This window comes from Ctenopharyngodon idella, chromosome 9 (genome assembly GCF_019924925.1).
Source record: "Ctenopharyngodon idella isolate HZGC_01 chromosome 9, HZGC01, whole genome shotgun sequence".
Classification (NCBI taxonomy): Eukaryota; Metazoa; Chordata; class Actinopteri; order Cypriniformes; family Xenocyprididae; genus Ctenopharyngodon; species Ctenopharyngodon idella.
The window spans coordinates 34,553,183-34,574,228 of NC_067228.1; the positions used below are offsets into that span (position 1 = coordinate 34,553,183).

The 21,046-nt window shown below is 37.1% G+C and overlaps 2 protein-coding genes across 2 annotated transcripts in view; one reads left to right on the forward strand and one right to left on the reverse strand.

Annotated features, from left to right (window-relative positions):
- Nucleotides 1-6,168, forward strand: tmem37 (transmembrane protein 37). Its single transcript, XM_051906713.1, has 2 exons — nucleotides 1-234; nucleotides 3,730-6,168. Exons 1-2 carry the CDS (start codon nucleotides 214-216, stop codon nucleotides 4,339-4,341), a joined length of 633 nt encoding a protein of 210 aa, XP_051762673.1. The 5' UTR covers nucleotides 1-213; the 3' UTR covers nucleotides 4,342-6,168.
- Nucleotides 6,032-21,046, reverse strand: part of LOC127519175 (secretin receptor) — a 24,834-nt gene continuing 9,819 nt past the window's right edge. The window contains exons 4-13 of the mRNA XM_051906702.1: nucleotides 20,578-20,687; nucleotides 20,219-20,328; nucleotides 17,962-18,094; nucleotides 17,681-17,834; nucleotides 15,889-15,949; nucleotides 15,409-15,478; nucleotides 15,096-15,187; nucleotides 14,735-14,873; nucleotides 9,468-9,509; nucleotides 6,032-9,270 (exon numbers count right to left, since the gene is read on the reverse strand). Of these exons, the coding sequence (XP_051762662.1) occupies nucleotides 9,118-9,270; nucleotides 9,468-9,509; nucleotides 14,735-14,873; nucleotides 15,096-15,187; nucleotides 15,409-15,478; nucleotides 15,889-15,949; nucleotides 17,681-17,834; nucleotides 17,962-18,094; nucleotides 20,219-20,328; nucleotides 20,578-20,687 (1,064 nt within the window). The 3' untranslated portion in view covers nucleotides 6,032-9,117. The remainder of the gene's footprint in view (nucleotides 9,271-9,467; nucleotides 9,510-14,734; nucleotides 14,874-15,095; nucleotides 15,188-15,408; nucleotides 15,479-15,888; nucleotides 15,950-17,680; nucleotides 17,835-17,961; nucleotides 18,095-20,218; nucleotides 20,329-20,577; nucleotides 20,688-21,046) is intronic.

A 21,046-nucleotide genomic window follows, 5' to 3' on the forward strand; every position in this document is an offset into this window, starting at 1 on the left:
TACCGAAAACCGCCCGTGACCGGAAAACTAACACGAGCGCCCGTGATCTGCGTGTCAAGGACGAGACGGGCGGGTGTGAAGGCTGAACTACTTCTGATCACCGACGTCAGTTAATGTTACACTGAAATTATACTGTACTTTCGACTGGAGTTGACTTGGCTTCTTCGTCTCGCTTCTCCTGGTCTGTTGGCTGTAACGCACTTTGAAATCAATATGACGGCAATAAAAATCAGGGTAATGCCTTTTAAATGTATTTTAAATGTTTATTTTACGCTTAGAATGAAATTTTACATTTGCTTTGGATTAAAGAGGAAGATAAGCTTCTTAATATTTTGCGCAAGCTCGTAAGGTAAGAAGGTATTTCAAAACGCAACAAGATTGTTTATGGTCGTGAGCGGGTTAACATTATTTTTATTAGCCTATTTGCAAAAAATAGGCATAGGTTACTAATTTTTTAAAATATATATATATACTAAATTATTTAGGAGGTAAACAGATTTAACAGCTTTCAGTCAGAAAGTACTAAAAAAGTACTAAAGCTGTCACACAAGGTACATCTTTGTACCATATTTACCCTCTAAAGGGTGCATATTAGTACCTACATAGAACATATTTATAGTAGGGGAGACCAGGGACAGTTGTAACAGGGGACGGTTGTAACACCTTGAATTCCTCCAATCAGAAACAACCTAGAGTGATGACACTCACTGTGCACATGCTCAGTTAGTTTCCCTCCATTTTTGCCATAAAGGGAGCCACATTTGAATCTTCCTGACGGAGTAATCTACAAAAGATTGTTTTTGAGGTAAAAAAAACTACTTTTCTTTCTGATGTACTTTTTTGGATGCTGTTATAGGATCAAATGTCTATGAATTCAAACATGTATTATTAGAATCCCTGTTTTGTAAGCTAAAAATAGAAATGGCTAACAAGTGTCAAACTAGCAGTCAAGCTAGCTCACATGAGATGAAAACATGGTTGGTGATACTGGGACAGTTGTAACGCCCCGTTACAACTGTCCCAGTATCACCAACCAAGTTTCATTTATATTTTAAAAACTAATCAAGCTAAAAAAAAAACTGCATAGTTTCTCTTTAATGTGCAAATTAAAAGTAAAATGTGCAATGTGCATTGCAAATTAAATGTAAAATGTCATCAAATCACATTTTAAGGTATTTATCTTTTTTATGTAAAGATAGTCAGTGTGATAGACAGCATGCCAAATATCAGAAAGAGGAAGACAGACAGGGGCGTCCCATTTTCTGTGCTGGAAAGGGCTTCAGATGAAATCAGACAGGGAAAGTCAGTCAGGGGAGTGGCCAAATCATATGGCATTTGCCATGTGACTCTGCACCGAGTCATCCTCTTTTTTGTCATTCGTGTGAAAAACGGTAATCATTACTTAAAAACATGAAATGAATAGTCACAATAACATGACTGATAAATAATATTTTCTATTTTGAGTATATGATTGATTCATTATGTATATTTTAGACATGTTACAACCGTCCCTGTCATGCGTTACAACCGTCCCTGTACACTGGGACGGTTGTAACAGTGGAGAGACTGTATTAAAATCAATTTTGCAACCTGTACATATTTCATAAAACCATTTAAATACATTGTTTCAGCAGTTGACAGATTGAAGTTTATAATATAACAAATTGGTTATTCCAGTAAAAATGGTTTTTGATGTATTGCTAAAAATTGCAAAAAGTGTTACAACTGTCCCTGGTCTCCCCTACCTTTTGAAAGGCCTACCGCCCCAGTGACAGCTTTTGTCAGCTTCGTGCACAGACATTTTGGGGGGCAGGTGTTCAAGTGAAAAAAGGGCACCCTCTTATAATTATGTATAAAAAGTAAAGTTACATATCGTTCATCATCTTTTAATTATTTACATTATTTAACACTATAGAGCTGTATCAACAAAATCCATCTTACCATTTATCAAAATCCATTTACACTGCAATTACCATTGCCTAATGTTATGAGATTAAAGTTCTAAATATAACAGTTTGAATATAGAAATATGAAATGTTATTAAATGATACTATTATGTGAAACTAAAAACGCCAGTAAAGTGAATCACAGTATCATTCATTCAAATGGTTCATTCAAACCGGCTGATTCAATCGTGAAAGAAGCAAGTGTCCATTAGTCTCAGCCTTGGCTGAATGTCTGATGCATATGGCACACAAAATTGGAAACTCTTCAGGAGTTTCAAAGTCGTCATCTGGTTGGTTGAATTCTACAGGACTTCTGGGATACATGTGTCGTGTTCTTTAACGGTCCACCTGGAAACAAAGCCGTTGTGATGCCAAACCCCCTCGTGGAAGAAGAACGCTGTCATGTTTACAACCGTGACAATGAGCGCTTATCAGGATCAGCCAAACGCTGGATTTTCAAAAGTATTTTAAGTTTGCGGCTCCATTGTTGCAGTAAACTTGCATTGACTTTACATTCTCACACCCCTAAACATAAAGCGGAACAAACTGAACTGCGATTGTTTGCTTTATATGTCAGTCAGATGGCCCTCTGGGCGGACCTTGGCCAATGAAAGCTGCATTGGAGTCCAGACCTTCTGCCGTCAGTCTGCAGGTCTGGATACGCGAGACTAAGGGCCAGATTTACTAAACGGCAAATTAGCGTGAGAGCACAATTCCATAAAAGCATTGATGGGAGTGGAAAGTTCTCTACTGACGACGCGCTAATTAAAGAACACAGACGCAGCCGAATCATTTCCATAATGACCAACACAATCTATCAAGAGCAGTGCAAATTAGCATCTGGTTGAATATATGCTTTTTTTGGGCAGTAAATAATGGCACAAATACCAGTAAATTGACTAGCACAAATATTAGTAAATCGCGTTGCGTGATTCATTTAAATACTCTCCTCCATAAATTTGGCGTCTGAAAGGGAAACTCCTACAAATGCAAACGCAATAAGTTCAGCTGCAAAATAACCATGTCCACGCCTCTTCAGCGCTAATTTTGCACTGCGTGTCTTTAGTAAATCCTGACAGTAGTTTTTTAACACCAAAAGAGGGTTTGCGCTGGCGCAAGCTGCTAGTAAATCTGGGCCTAAGTATCCACTGACTTTATGAATGAGTCATTGAATCATTAACTCACCCGATTTGTTCAAAAACAGTGAATCACTGAAGAACTAAAAAAACGCTGAGTGTTGCTGGGAGATGCAATGTTTCTGCTTGGTTTGGAACTATTTTCGTTGGCAAAATAGAGCAAAAACAGTCAAAATTGACGATGTTATGTCTAAAAATTGTCATTTCATACAATCAACTTATTGTTTATTGAACTGTTGTATAAAATTAAAGGGATAGTTCACCCAAAAATTCTGTCATCATTTACTCACCCTTATGTTGTTTCAGGAGATGTGGATGCTGTTATGAGGGATGTCGGAGAGTGGGAGGGGCTTGTGTAGTCTGGCAGAGTTAATAAGAATAAGTTGTTGGGCACACGCTTAATTGAGATTTGATGCCACATGCCAAATTTAAACAAAAACTTAAAAAAAAAAAAAAATTCTTGCAAAAAGAGCGCTTGTCTAGTCAGAGGCCAAATGGCAGGTGTTTGAGCACCACTTGGGGTCTATCTGTGCATGTGCTTGCCTTTTGTACTTTTTTTTTCTGAGAGTGAAGGGTGAACCTTAGCAGGATGTCATGTTGATACAGATGTGGACCAGATTTCTTCTGATAACTCTGTTTCTCTCTAGGTCGGGGCTGTTCCACATGGGAAGTCCACTCCTCTTTTTCTAGACGTATTTTGCCGCAGTCTCATTATCCTGTGTACATCTCTGTCGGTCGTCCTCTCGTCTGTTGCGGTGTGTGACGGTCACTGGCTGCTGGCTGGCAGACACATGTTCGGTCTGTGGTATTTCTGCTCAGTGGAGCAGCAGCAGAGCTCTGAGTTGGGGTCACAGAGCTTCAAAGCCTCCTCTAACTGCACCAGACATCTGGATGAGGCAGGGGTGGACGGTCTGGGTGTGGGCCTGGCGGCGTGTCGCTCTGTGATCACGCTGGCTGTGGTCAGTGCCATATTCGGACTGGAGTTGCTTGTGATGTCGCAGGCGAGCGAAGGGAGAGACTCCAGTCGGCGCTGGACTCTCGGGGCGCGGCTGGTGCTGCTGGCGGGGCTAATGGCTGCGGGAGGGGTCGCAACGTTTGTACTTCTCTTAGGGACATTTGCAACACTGCTTGGGTTCACACTCACCTTCTGGTGCCAGTTCACGGCCACCTTCCTGTTCTTCCTCAATGGAATGGCAGCACGGCACATCCAGCATATTGAACCTCTGCTGCCCTTTAGAGGACATCCTGACAAACTGTAGAAATAAACAAGCTGCTGATGGTTCATCTTGAGCACCTCTGCTCTGTATCTGCATTCTTTTGGATCAAAACTGAGTGATTTTGATGGTTTGTCAATAATTAGGTGCACTTTTTTAAATGGACCGTAAAAATAGGGCCCAATGTAGCGTGGTAATATAAAGGAATTTTCCGTATTAATAATGTACAGGTGTTTTTCATGTATTTTTAATGGCGCATTGCATTCTATTGAGTTTTAGGGTTAAAGGGAAACTTAACGGAAAATGTCCTGGCAGAAAATTACCTTTGCTGTTTTTCTACAGTTTTTTTTTTTTGGTCACACTTTAGATTAGGGTCCAATTCTCAATATTAACTAACTATTAATTATGACTTTTGCCTCAAACTCCTAATTGGGTCAATGATGTGACGGGTCATTTTTTTGTTCAAAGGCCTTAATAAAATAAAAAATAAAAAAAACAAAGATATGACATCCAAAGTATGTAAGGTAGTACAACTAGATCTCTTTTATTGAATCCAAAAGGTTTTAATTATATTTGCTACATATAAAGGTTTTAGATTAAAGATTTTGTCAAAAGGTCATTCGGTTTAACCGTCCAAAGGCCAATACAGCCATTTCATTTGTGATTAAAATATCTTAAAATATAATAAATGTATATATTTTTTATTCTGGCATAATTTTATAACATCATATATCAACATAGTGCAAAATGGTATTAAAATTATGTGTAGAAGTCGTTGCTTTGTTATGAGAAAGAATGTCCGGAAAAATGAATTTCATTGATGTCATTCGGAGTAACCAATATAAAGGGACCATTTTGGATCAAGTCATGTGGTCAATATCATGTGACAGGATGTGACATCATTCAGACGCCTGCAAAGGACCACATGGTCATGAAGCAAAGTAACTAACTCTCTCTTAACTATTTGAAAAATTAATGTTTTCACTTGTTCATACGCATGTCATGAAATATCAGGTCACGGAAAATGTTGAAATATTTTAAAAAACTTTTACTAAATATAAAATGTCCTTTTAGTAGATATCAGCCTCTTAGCATTGTTTGAAAATATCGTCAATATCGTAAAACCAATTTTGGTTAAACCGAATGACTTTTTTGCTGACAAATTTTGTCCATCTTGTAAAAAATGACAAAAGCAGTGATAATTGATTATAAAAACCACATAATCTCATTGTCAACACAAAACTTCAAAATTAATTATACCTCCATTATGTTTTATTTTTTTTTTACACTTTTAAAAACCTTTTTTGTCAATGACCCAATCCCTGCTTAATAGTTAGTAAGGTAGTTGTTAAGTTTAGGTATTGATAGGATTAAGGGATGTAGAATATGGTCATGCAGAATAAGACATTAATATGTGCTTTATAAGTATTAATAAACAGCCAATATCCTAGTAATATGCAGAAAATAAGCAAGTAGTTCACAGTGAGAATTAGACCCTAAACTAAAATGTTACTTTTTTTTTTTTCCACAGGCCTTAATGTTTTTAATAGTCTGTTTGGTTGTTTTATTTATTTTAATCTTAAATAGTTCTTTCACAGCAGAATGTTTCAGTATATCATTATTTTTTGTCATTGATTATTATTTCCATTTACTGCAATTAATATTATTACTAATGACCAGCAGTTGACAACTGACTCCAATTTTCATCTGTGAATAAATGATGACTCTTTACAGGTAGTCTTTATAGTATATTTAATGAAATATTTTTTACAGTATTTTTTAATTCTTTCTTATTCTTATTTACAGTAAACATCTCATTCATGAGGAGATCTCTCTGCATTTCATTTAATAAAAAGAACGTTCTTGTCATTACATCTGTATGTATTTCATAACTCTCAGAACAACACATGGATATTAGGCGTTCAAGGCATCATTATCTCAATATTTACACAGCCAAACAGTGGGATGAAGAAAAAAAATGTAAAGGATTTTTTAAATGTTTCTTAATGTTCACTTAATACAGTTTTTTTTTTTTTTTTGCACACAAAATAGTAATATATTTATAAAACATGATGTTTTTCCCATGCAGCCTCGTGTCAGAAAGCTGCTCTGTCTCCTTGAAGACTTCAGTGAACAATCACTGTTGTGATTAACATCATTGCATCTCGTTCCCTGGGTGCTTCTCATTTCTTCAACTGTGAGGAAATGAGGAAACACAAACTGCGAAATGAGAAGCACCCCGTCACCTCGTGACTCGTGGACTTGATAAAATGGGTTGTTGTGGAGCCGGTCAGATACAAGTGACTATTAAAGTGTGACATCACAATGTGGAAAGTGGCTAATGCTTCTTTGCAGTGAGGAATTTTTACTGTCTAAAACGTACTGTATTTTTATATAGTAAGTCAAGCTCTTATACACCGATCAGGCATAACATTATGACCACCTTCCTAATATTGTGTTTGTCCCCCTTTTGCTGCCAAAACAGCCCTGACCTGTCGAGGCATGGACTCCACTAGACCCCTGAAGGTGTGCTGTGGTATCTGACACCAAGATGTTAGCATCAGATCCTTTAAGTCCTTTGTAGCAGGGCGCATTATCCTGCTGAAAGAGGCCACAGCCACCAGGGAATACCGTTTCCATGAAAGTGTGTACATGGTCTGCAACAATGCTTAGGTAGGTGGTACGTGTCAAAGTAACATCCACATGGATGGCAGGACCCAAGGTTTCCCAGCAGAACATTGCCCAAAGCATCAACACTGCCTCCGCCAGCTTGCCTTCTTCCCATAGTGCATCCTGGTACCACGTGTTCCCCAGGTAAGCGACGCACACGCACCCGGCCATCCATGTGATGTAAAAGAAAACATGATTTATCAGACCAGGCCACCTTCTTCCATTGCTCCGTAGTCCAGTTCTGATGCTCACGTGCCCACTGTTGGCTCTTTCAGCGGTGAACAGGGGTCAGCATGGGCACCCTGACTGGTCTGCAGCTCTGCAGCCCCATACGCAACAAACTGTGATGCACTGTGTATTCTGACACCTTTATCAGAACCAGCAGTAACTTCTTGAGCAATTTGAGCTACAGTAGCTCGTCTGTTGGATCGGACCACACGGGCCAACCTTCACTCCCCACGTGCATCAACAAATCTTGGCCGCCCATGACCCTGTCGCCGGTTCACCACTGTTCCTTCCTTGGAGCACTTTTGATAGATACTGACCACTGCAGACCGGGAACACCCCACAAGAGCTGCAGTTTTGGAGATGCTCTGACCCAGTCGTCTAGCCATCACAGTTTGGCCCTTGTCAGACTCACTCAAATCCTTACACTTGGCCATTTTTCCTGCTTCTAACACATCAACTTTGAGGACAAAATGTTCACTTGCTGCCTAATATATCCACCCACTAACAGGTGCCGTGATGAAGAGAGAATCAGTGTTATTCACTTCACCTCTCAGTGGCCATAATGTTAATTCTGATCGGTCTATGTCAATAGTTCAAAGAAAATGTGATTCCTCATGTCATGACCCCTTTAAATAGTATCACATATTGTGCTGTCTTTACCTAATATTGTCGTTTTTCTCATATACTGTATAATAATTTACTAGCACACAGGCATTTGTTTCATAATAACTACAACACCATAAAGAACAGGCATATACAAGATAAATACAGTCATTTCCATAAATTGTCAGACAGTTTTAGCTTTTCTATCAGTGAGTGTCAGTCAACTGACAGTTTTAAATGGACTGTGCATTTCTGATTGGTTCAGCCATTGCCACTCTTAGAAGAAAAGGTTCCATATGGAACCTTAAAGGTTCCGGCAGGAGCTTCATATATAGAACACTTTTAATGGGTTCCCATCATAGGATTATTTTATGGATTTAGTTTGAATTAATTAATTTGGTTTTAATTCATCTATCAAAAAATCTGTCAAAAAAATATTATATTTTAATGTTTTTTCCACAGTCCTGATCATAACTATCAAAAATTCATTCATTTTCAGGATTTTAACCCATTTAAATGCCCATTTGTTTACATAATGCCACTGTTGTTTTTATAAAATAAAACTACAACAAAAACAATTTGGGGGGGGGGGTATTACAGTTTTAGCAGCAACATTAATATTTATGCAATATTATTTTTTGTGCATTGTCAGATTAAAAAAAAAAAAAAAACTAACACACACACATTCAATTGGCTCTATAATACAGCAAAAGCAGAAAACATGAAAAAGTGAGTATTTGCTCCATAGGCCAAACCTGAGAAATGGCGCCATCCGCTGGAAAATAGTGAAAAAAGTTTTGAAGCCTTGCCAACAGAATGAAAGCCTGTTTTACAAAGACTGCATGATTTTTCTCTTTTTGCCATTTTAATGGATTTAATGGGGATATTTTTGTCCTTTAAGGTCCTCAGAGTAACTATTTTGTGCACCTAGTGTAAAAAAGAGATTTATGAAAGGAAATGAGGGTAAAATATTACAGTTCCAATAAAAATACACACGTTTGGCTAAATTTACGCTGTTTGCATGAACATAGCCAAAATAATTAAATAAAAAACTCTCTAAGGCCACATAAGGCTTAATAAAATTGATTAAAATGAATCAAGAAGCTTGTAAACATACATCTCTAGAAAAAACCTGAAATAACCCATTAAACATGAAAGTATTATGTAATCGTTTAGGACATTTCTCTTTAGAACCTTTTTGGCATACAGGGTTCTTTAAAATTGAGCCAGGAACCCTAGAGTTCTGGACCTTTTTTCTGAGAGTGGGGCTGTGGCATGAGTTTTGTGCCTGTGCTGTAGGTCGGCGTTAGATGGCTGTGGTCAGGTGACCTGTGTGCTGGGACGTGTCAGCAGTGAGACCTGTGTCAGCGGCAGGCCACTGTTACTCAGGGAACCGTGATGCACCCTGGGATCACCGTGGAAACGCTGCTTCATGCGCCACCGTCTCCACCGCCTTTGGACTTCATATTGTACCTGCCAAAAGTTAAAGGTCGATAGTTGTCAAGACTCACCAGTGAAACATAAAACAGAACCGTCTTGTTTCCTATACTTAGAGCGGGATCTGATGACAAATGTGTCTAAAATGTGTGATGTATTAAACTCAGTCCATCCCTGGAAAACATAATCGTAGATAATTTGATTCAAACTTCAATTTTTTGTAATTCACTCACCTCTCCATTCAAAAAGCAGTACAGCAGTGCCACAATAAAGCCCTGTAATAGCAAACACAACATGAAGCAGAACCAAAAGACAACGGTGGATAATTTCATAAAGCCAGAGAGAGATGAATGACAACAACCTCCAATAAATGTACTGTACAGAGTTTTGGATTCATTATTTTTTTATTTTTCCTGTTCCTGAAGCATTTTAAAAGCTGTATATATAGTAAAACCTACTGTGTACATAGAGTATACTATACTCACATAAAGCAATATATACTATACAGCTAATTTCAGCCGCATATGAAAGCTTGTTTCCGCCACTAAATAAAAAATAAAAAAGGTAATTGCGACTTTTTATATCACAATTCTGACTTTGTATCTCGCAATTCTGACTTTATAACTCGCAATTCTGACTTTATAACTCGCAATTCTGACTTTATAACTCGCAATTCTGACTTTATATTTCGCAATTCTGACTTTATAACTCGCAATTCTGACTTTATATTTCGCAATTCTGACTTTATAACACGCAATTCTGACTTTATAACTCGCAATTCTGACTTTATATTTCGCAATTCTGACTTTATATCTCGCAATTCTGACTTTATAACTCGCAATTCTGACTTTATATCTCGCAATTCTGACTTTATAACACGCAATTCTGACTTTATATCTCGCAATTCTGACTTTATATCTCGCAATTCTGACTTTATAACACGCAATTCTGACTTTATATCTCGCAATTCTGACTTTATAACACGCAATTCTGACTTTATATCTCGCAATTCTGACTTTATAACACGCAATTCTGACTTTATATCTCGCAATTCTAACTTTATAACACGCAATTCTGACTTTATATCTCGCAATTCTGACTTTATAACTCGCAATTCTGACTTTATATTTCGCAATTCTGACTTTATAACACACAATTCTGACTTTATAACACGCAATTTTGACTTTATAACACGCAATTCTGACTTTATATCTCGCAATTCTGATTCTATCATTCGCAATTCTGACTTTATATCTGTCACAAATCAAGCCTCTGTGGCTCCCTCCGATCGCCGCCAGAAGGCACCATCTCCCGAGTATTGATCTTCCCCCCTTGGACTCCATTTCCCATCATCCCGTACCTGGCGCTGATCATACGCACACCTGTAGCCAATCCCGTGGACTATTTAACCAGCACGCTCACACTCACTCACTGTGAAGTTTTGTTTTGCCGTGGCTAACAACTCTGAGCGTTTATTCCTGTTTATGTTATCCCTGTGTATGACCCTGGACTGTTTTCTCTGTTTACGATACCTCACTGCCTGCCTCGACCATTGTTCTCTGTCTGCCTGGATTGTGTGTATACAGTTTGCTGCCTGCCCTGATCTACTGCCTGGTTTAAGACTACGTCTCTGCTTTGCCCTGTTTGTACCTGACGCCGGTGATCGACCCCTGCCTGTTTATACTACGAATTATCTTTTAATAAAGCTGCAAATGGATCCCAACTCTGTTGATTCAGCATTATAATAATCACGCAATTCTGACTTTATATCTCGCAATTCTGACTTTATATCACGCAATTGTGACTTTATATCTCGCAATTGTGACTTTATATCACGCAATTCTGACTTTATATCTCACAATTGTGACTTTATATCACGCAATTCTGACTTTATATCTCGCAATTGTGATTTTATATCACGCAATTGTGACTTTATATCTCGCAATTGTGACTTTATATCGCAATTGTGACTTTATATCTCCCAATTGTGACTTTATATCACGCAATTGTGACTTTATATCACGCAATTGTGACTTTATATCTCCCAATTGTGACTTTATATCACGCAATTCTGACTTTATATCTCCCAATTGTGACTTTATATCACGCAATTGTGACTTTATATCGCAATTGTGACTTTATATCTCCCAATTGTGACTTTATATCACGCAATTCTGACTTTATATCACGCAATTGTGACTTTATATCTCGCAATTGTGACTTTATATCACGCAATTGTGACTTTATATCTCGCAATTGTGACTTTATATCACGCAATTGTGACTTTATATCTCGCAATTGTGACTTTATATCTCGCAATTGTGACTTTATATCACGCAATTGTGACTTTATATCACGCAATTGTGACTTTATATCTCCCAATTGTGACTTTATATCTCGCAATTGTGACTTTATATCACGCAATTCTGACTTTATATCTCGCAATTGTGACTTTATATCACGCAATTGTGACTTTATATCTCGCAATTGTGACTTTATATCTCGCAATTGTGACTTTATATCACGCAATTGTGACTTTATATCTCGCAATTGTGACTTTATATCACGCAATTGTGACTTTATATCTCGCAATTGTGACTTTATATCTCGCAATTGTGACTTTATATCACGCAATTGTGACTTTATATCTCGCAATTGTGACTTTATATCTCGCAATTGTGACTTTATATCACGCAATTGTGACTTTATATCTCGCAATTGTGACTTTATATCACGCAATTGTGACTTTATATCACGCAATTGTGACTTTATATCACGCAATTGTTACTTTATATCTCGCAATTGTGACTTTATATCACGCAATTGTGACTTTATATCACGCAATTCTGACTTTATATCTCGCAATTGTGACTTTATATCACGCAATTGTGACTTTATATCTCCCAATTGTGACTTTATATCACGCAATTCTGACTTTATATCTCGCAATTGTGACTTTATATCACGCAATTCTGACTTTATATCTCGCAATTGTGACTTTATATCACGCAATTCTGACTTTATATCTCCCAATTGTGACTTTATATCACGCAATTCTGACTTTATATCACGCAATTGTGACTTTATATCTCGCAATTGTGACTTTATATCACGCAATTGTGACTTTATATCTCGCAATTGTGACTTTATATCACGCAATTGTGACTTTATATCACGCAATTGTGACTTTATATCTCCCAATTGTGACTTTATATCTCGCAATTGTGACTTTATATCTCGCAATTGTGACTTTATATCTCGCAATTGTGACTTTATATCACGCAATTGTGACTTTATATCTCGCAATTGTGACTTTATATCACGCAATTGTGACTTTATATCTCGCAATTGTGACTTTATATCACGCAATTCTGACTTTATATCTCGCAATTGTGACTTTATATCTCGCAATTGTGACTTTATATCTCGCAATTGTGACTTTATATCACGCAATTGTGACTTTATATCTCGCAATTGTGACTTTATATCACGCAATTGTGACTTTATATCTCGCAATTGTGACTTTATATCACGCAATTGTGACTTTATATCACGCAATTGTGACTTTATATCTCGCAATTGTGACTTTATATCACGCAATTCTGACTTTATATCTCGCAATTGTGACTTTATAACTCGCAATTGTGACTTTATATCTCGCAATTGTGACTTTATATCACGCAATTGTGACTTTATATCACGCAATTGTGACTTTATATCACGCAATTGTGACTTTATATCTCGCAATTGTGACTTTATATCACGCAATTGTGACTTTATATCACGCAATTCTGACTTTATATCTCGCAATTGTGACTTTATATCTCGCAATTCTGACTTTATATCTCGCAATTGTGACTTTATATCACGCAATTGTGACTTTATATCTCGCAATTGTGACTTTATATCACGCAATTGTGACTTTATATCACGCAATTGTGACTTTATATCTCGCAATTGTGACTTTATATCACACAATTCTGACTTTATATCTCGCAATTGTGACTTTATATCACGCAATTGTGACTTTATATCTCGCAATTGTGACTTTATATCTCGCAATTGTGACTTTATATCACGCAATTGTGACTTTATATCTCCCAATTGTGACTTTATATCACGCAATTGTGACTTTATATCACGCAATTGTGACTTTATATCTCGCAATTGTGACTTTATATCACGCAATTGTGACTTTATATCTCGCAATTGTGACTTTATATCACGCAATTGTGACTTTATATCTCGCAATTGTGACTTTATATCACGCAATTGTGACTTTATATCACGCAATTGTGACTTTATATCTCCCAATTGTGACTTTATATCTCCCAATTGTGACTTTATATCACGCAATTCTGACTTTATATCACGCAATTGTGACTTTATATCTCGCAATTGTGACTTTATATCACGCAATTCTGACTTTATATCTCGCAATTGTGACTTTATATCACGCAATTGTGACTTTATATCTCGCAATTGTGACTTTATATCTCGCAATTGTGACTTTATATCACGCAATTCTGACTTTATATCACGCAATTGTGACTTTATATCACGCAATTGTGACTTTATATCTCGCAATTCTGAGAAAAAAGAAGTCAGAATTGTGAGATAAAAAGTCGCAATTACCTTTTTTATTTTTTATTTAGTGGTGGAAACAAGCTTCCATATTATCCACATACATATATAATACACTTACCTAAACTGATATATAGGTCTACTAGATAGAAAATCTAAAATGCTTGATTTATTTTATTGCAAAATGTAACTATATTATCACACAGATCTGTATAAAGTTGGAAAAGTATGTTCAACTGTATCTGCATATATATTGTACACTCACATAAAGCGATATATGCACCAATCAGGCATAACATTATGACCACTGACAGGTGAAGTGAATAACACTGATTATCTTATGGAAATAACTGTATTTATCTTGTATAACACTGATTTTCTGGTTTGAGGAGCACAATGAGTTTGAGGTGTTGACTTGGCTTTCAAATTCCCCAGATCTCAATCCAATCGAGCATCTGTGGGATGTGCTGAACAAACAAGTCCAACCCATTGAGGCTCCACCTCGCAACTTACAGGACTTAAAGAATCTGCTGCTAACATCTTGGTGCCAGATACCACAGCACACCTTCAGGGGTCTAGTGTCCATGCCTCGACGGGTCAGGGCTGTTTTGGCAGCAAAAGGGGGACCAACACAATATTAGGAAGGTGGTCATAATGTTATGCCTGATCGGTGTATTTAGGCTATAGCAAATCTCAACTGCTGTATTGCTTGTATCATCTCAAAATGTAAACTATATAATCGCCCTGCTCTAATCTGCTATATGCAAATATAAGGCATGAAGATATTATAAACATTAACATCATGATTTTCTGTTTCAAAACAACATGTATTATGAAAAGGACTATATAATTACATTGGGCTTGACTGTGTGTATGTATATGTATGAGAGAGAGAGGTTGAGTTGTACATCATCACCTGTGTGGATGCTAATGCTAGCTCAACGACATTCCAGATCTTGAAGGTTAGCGCGCTCACTCGATCCGGGAAAAAGGCAAAGAGCACATACTGCAGCCCAAACAGGGACACTAAGAGAAATGTCGATTTCGCCAGCTTCCTACACCATTAATAAAGATAATGATAATGAGTTTTTTTTCATACACCCATTTATATTTCAATCATATAAAGCTGTTTTTTTAAACTGGAGTGTGTGGTTTCTGTGACCCTAACAGTACCAAACAAAATTCTCCCTATTACTTTTCTCTCACAGTAATTACAGTCATTATATTTGCCATTGTGTTTGGTACCACTAAATGCTGAACGTGCTATTTTCTCTCACCTGTGATGATTAATTTCATTTCCATGCATGTCAGGGGCTTTCAGTTTTGCCACTAATGTCCGAATAATACTCAGAAAAAACAGCATGTTTACCTGAAAAACAATTTCCCTTAAGATAATTGAAATGACTATTCATTGTTGCATGACGTGTTGGATATTTAAAAAATATTATAAATATGGCAGGACAGTATTATGACTAATTCTTAAAAGTATATATGCAGAGAAAGATATTGTAAGCAGAGCCATTTGAAAGTTAAAACACTGTTTAAATCTGAGAGAATAGCCCAGAAACTTTAACTGGAATGTTTGCTTACTGTGATGAAAATGATGACTGGAACACGCAGTATCCACCATATCCAGCCATGATCTCTCGTCTCCCAGCATCTGACAACACACACACACACGCTGGGTTTCCGTGTTTTATGGGGACTTTCCATAGACATCATGGTTTTTATACTGCACAAACTTTCTGCATTTTTACATTTTCAAAACACATCCTCATGGGACCAAAAAATGTCCCACGAAGTCAAAAATAACTGGTATTACTATCACTGTGGGGACATTTGGTCCCCATAACGTAGGGAAAAGCAGATACACACACACACACACACACACCATACTGTGTGTTCTCATGCACGACCATGCTGGTTTAAAATAGCCGCTCTTATATAATAAATTATCTTTTGTTGTTGTCCAGAGGAGGTTGGTATAAACAAAGAAAGTCCCTTGAGAGATCAGACTGAGGTTAAATGAGTATAACTCTGAAACTGACTTCTGAACGTGTGTGAACGTACCCTTCATCCTGGTGCAGGTATTTGGCCAAACTCCAGCTGATAATAATAAGCATTGGGATCCCTGTGGGAACAAAATTTAATTGTTTGAGCTTTAAATGTATATCTAATGTTGCCAGGATGAGACCTAAAACAGCAGCAATCGTACTAGACTTTGCATTCCTTTGACTTTCATTCATGCGTATGCAAATACAGGAGACATATGTGCCGATCATTCACTGCATTCATCTTCTGCTGTTCAAGTTTGCATGACCTGTGAAACTGTACATTGACATCTCAGCTAAAAATCAATTATCATTTTGGTAGTTGACAAGAAGATTATTTATAATTAATTTATTTTTAATTAATCAACACAGAAGCCCTGGATTATGACATCATATCCTGTTGCTCAAATTCATGCCTTGAATTAAATAAATACGCCTGCTTAAAGGGATATTTGACCCAAAAATTAGTATCCTGTCATCATTGTCAGGGTAATGTTTATGTTTAGTTTCATTGTGTTCTGCTGTAGTTCTGATCTGTTCCTGTTTGCCTGTGTTCTCTTTGCTTGTTTGTTTCCATGGATTCTGATTAGTTATGCACACCTGTTTCTGTTCCAGTTAATTAGTTCACTCTGTGTATTTAAGCCCTTAGTTCCCTTGGTTATTTGTTCAGTCTCGCTTATGTGGGATGTGGTTGTGTTTTGTTACTCCTGTGTTTCTTCTACGTTGTTAGATTTGTGATTAAAGACTGTGTGATTGTATTCTTCATCATTGTATCCACCCGAACTGTTACAGAAGAAACCACAAAAGGATTTAAATAATGGACTTTCCGACTGCTCTGCTTAGAGCAGGAAGAACAAACCCTTGAGGACTACACAAGGAAATTTTTAGACCTGGATGTGGATGGTCCTCGGGGGAATTTTGCCGTGTTTGTGGAGTGGGTGCTGGTGAACAACGGATCTCCACTCACCATCTTCATGGACGAAACGTCATTATGGAAACGTCAGTGTTATGTTTCAGTCTGTTTAGTTTCATTGTGATCTTTTTCTGTTTGCCTGTTTTCCCTTTGCTTGTTTGTTTCCATGGATTCTGATTAGTTACGCACCTGTTTCTGTTCCAGTTAATTAGTTCACTCTGTGTATTTAAGCCCTTGGTTCCCTTGGTTATTTTTACAGTCTTGCTTATGTGGGATGTTGTTGTGTTTTGTTTCTCCTGTGTTTCTCCTACATGTTAGGTTTGTGATTAAAGACTGTGTGATTGTATTCTCTATCATTGTGTGCTTCATTGCAACCACCCGGACTGTTACAATCATTTACTCACCCAAAAACTTTTTTTTTTTAGGTCCATACAATGGAAATAAATGGGAACCAAAACTGTTTGGTTAATAACATTTCTCAGAATATATTCTTCTGTGTTGAGAAAAATTACATTTTTGGGTGAACAATCCCTCTCAGACCTCCCCTAAACACAAGAACATTCAACCAAAGACCCTCTTCATTCATCATTTTGGGAGCTCATTCTTCAGCAAACAAACATGATTTATAGTCGTCCCCAAAAGTACTTAAGCCACACTTAAAAATGTCCAAATGTCACTGAATTACGTAACAAAATATCATGGCAAGTGTGCACAAATGTTACTAGAGATTTTTTCAGAACTCAATGAGCTTTAAGCAGCTTAGTGATTTTCCGTGGCTATGAAGTCAGTTCTCCTCAAGTTCACACATGAATCCTAGCAGAATAACCACAGGTGTAGAGAATCACATTAACTAGCAACGTGATCCACTGACAGAAAAGTGTCAATTCAAGGAACCTACCCCAGCCGAGCAGGATGTACCAGTGCAGGCGTCTCTTCTGTGAACGCAGTGAGAGGTTAATGAGGCTGTGGAGATAATGACCTTCCACCAGCAGCCAGCTGTAATTTGCCAGGATGCAGTAATTAGACAGGAACAGTGCCACTTTGCAGCCAGGCTGAGGGAAACCCCGGAAACACAACAGCTCAGAGAGCTTATCTGTGCATTTATTTACCATGTATATGTACAATCTAATACATTTATGTACATGTGTTTGTTGTGTGGTTGTTTATGTGTGTGTGTACCGGATGAGAGTTGCAGTGGTAGTACTCCTGTGAGTAATGCAGCGCAGCATCTCTGATGAAGATGAAGACGGCTCTCAGGATGAAGGACAAAAAAAGCTGCATGTGGATGAAGTTACGAGTGCAGTGCAGCTTCCTGGGATGGAGAGAGATTTAAAGAGAAGATGAGGCCTATAAAACCAATAAAACATGCAACGCATCATGTAAATAAAAATGTGTTTAATTCCGTCTGGCATGTGGAATTTTTCTAAACTAGACGTTTCTCTAAACTTACCCAAATGTCAAACGTCATAATGCAAAACGTTAAACATCTTTATCATCACAACACCAGCCTGTATAAAGTATAAAGCAGCATGAATCTTGGAACACGAATGGCAGAATTCTTTGGCTCACAGAGTTTAGCAGAGCGACGGTTTAGTCTCAGACAAATTCACTACACTTCGGGACACTTTCCATCTTCCGTGTTCAAGCTCAGAATGATTTTAACTTCTTTTTAGGTGATTTACGATTGTTATCGCTAACAGAACAAGCACTGGAGGAGAGTTTCTCTGCATTTGAGGAGCTGCACACCAAATGAGAGTCGATTGTGTGTAGCTTTTAAAAATTAATAGAATGGTTTGTGTGTTTAACATGTACTGTAACTTCCTATGCTGTGTTGGTATGAACATTTGTACATGTGAAAGTTTGTGTAAGTGTAAAACTGGCCATACAAATATCAGCAACTATACCAAATTGCATATTTTTGCTCAGTTTGGGCCTCTGAATTAAATTGATGTGTTTATTCCTCCTCGACTCTGAGCGTCATACTCTCATTATATCATATGAACCATAAAAGACTGATGTATCAAATATGAAAAAAAAAAATGAAAAAAAAAAAAATCAAAAGTTGATTTTATGCTTTTAAAAATTAATGAAATGGTTTGTACGTGTTTAACATTAACTGTAATTTCCTATATATGAAGGTTTGCATATGTGAAAGTTTTTGTAAGTGCAATATATTGCTATTTGTTGTTTTTTATCTTTATTAGTGGTGTTTGTTAGGGCGAGTATCCTTATTAGTGCATAAGAGGTACTCCACTTTAGTGCATAACACCGTTTGTGAACATGTATGATACCTCAAATCATGCAGATTATTTTTATACAATTTTTGTTTTGCAGCAATAAAACATGCAAAATAATCATATAGACTTGTATGTTGACTTGTATGTATGTATGTTGAAGGAGAGACTCAAGCCATACTTAAAGACCAGGCGCCAGTTGCTGGTTTGCCGGATATTTTACGAAAGCAACCGAGCATGAGTAATAGTTGGAATAAAATAGCCAATTGAGCTCAGGTTTTACCTGAGAGACTTCAGTCCTTTAAACATATATGATAATGTTGACATTTACACTCCCTTACATTTTAAAAGACAGAACATTATGGGCCAGATTTACTAACAGCTTGTGCCAGCACAAACCCTCTTTTGGAGTTAAAAAACTACTGTCAGGATTTACTAAAGACACGCAGTGAAAAATTAGCACTGAAAAAACATGGACACTGTTATTTTTGCGTCTGACCTTATTGAATATGCATTTGTAGGTGTTTCTTTTTCAGAGGCAAAATTTATGGGAGGAGAGTATTTAAATGAATCACGCAAAGTGATTTACTAAGGTTTGCTCTAGTCAATTTACTGGTATTTGCACCAATATTTACCACACAAAAAAAGCATATCTTAAACCAGACGCTAATTCGCACTGCTCTTGGTAGATTGTGTTGGTCATTATAGAAATGACCCAGCTGCGTCTGTACGATTTTGCGCGTCAGTAGATCACACACAGAACTTTTCACTTCCAACTGCGTTTTTTTTATAATTGCGCTCACACACTAATTTGCCCTGATTTGTAAATCTGGCCCTTAGTGTATTAATTACTTTGTTATGGGCTATTCAACACAAACCCGTACCAGTATTTTGTAGCAGTAATTATTTATTGATCATTATTCATTTCATATTATTCATTTCTGAATGTTATTCACATATGAAAATACCTATTATGTTATTTATGATTAGGTGGTAACGTATTACATTGGAATCGTGTTTTTACTGTTAAGAACTTGCGACCGTAGTTGGCAAAAAATGCTTTTGGGAAATGCACCCCTGAACACCTTAGCAACTGCATAGTGAGTCTTTTGTTTGCTGCTCAGTATTATTAGTACACTTGATATGCTCATAAAACACATGTGAACACACAGACACACACACACACACACACACAGTGTTACCTGAACACACACAATACTGTGAGAGCAATGCTGAGTGAGACAAGAGAGATGGCGTATCCCACAGAATACATGATCTTCACATAAAAGAAATACTCATGTGAGACCAGCACCTACAAGAAGAGATAGATTTGATTTGCATTATGTAGCATTTACATTTTTATTTATATTTATTTAATGAAAGTGAATGTTCTTCTGTGTTACTGGTTCATTTAAATGAAAATGTGATGTTATTGTTATACTGTTTTACATGCATTTACTGTCTTTCTTTCTTTCTTAATTTTTAATCTGTTCTAAAGTGAAAAAAGTTCTAAAGTTTGTTAACTTTTATGAGAACAGAAACAAAACCATTTTAATATTACCGAGTCATTGGGATTATGAAAGCTGTCATTGAGCCCATGGCCGCAGGCGAGCTCGTACGGCGGGAACATTTCAGACCAGCCATTCTCAGTGCAGTTTTTCATCACAGCTCCTGTAGACAAGGAACAAACAACAAGCAACACAATTACAACCCTGTACAACAGCTCATCCCCGAGGACCCCCCCAGAAATAAAATATATAAGCCCATAATCACAGACGTCTTCCACAATCAGTCATTGTGCTGTATTATTAACCCTATAAAGCCTACTGTATCATATTTGATAGACGAATTTCTAACATGATGAAAAACTTGGCTGAAAAATCTGTCTACTTCTGTCTACTTCTAAAAAACACAATCTACTTCTTGCCTTCTGTCATCTGATTGATAGTTCAATTTTTTTTAGCAAATAAATGTAATTTATTATAATTGTAAAAACGTCGACCTTCAGCTTGTCGTTCATGTGTCTTTCT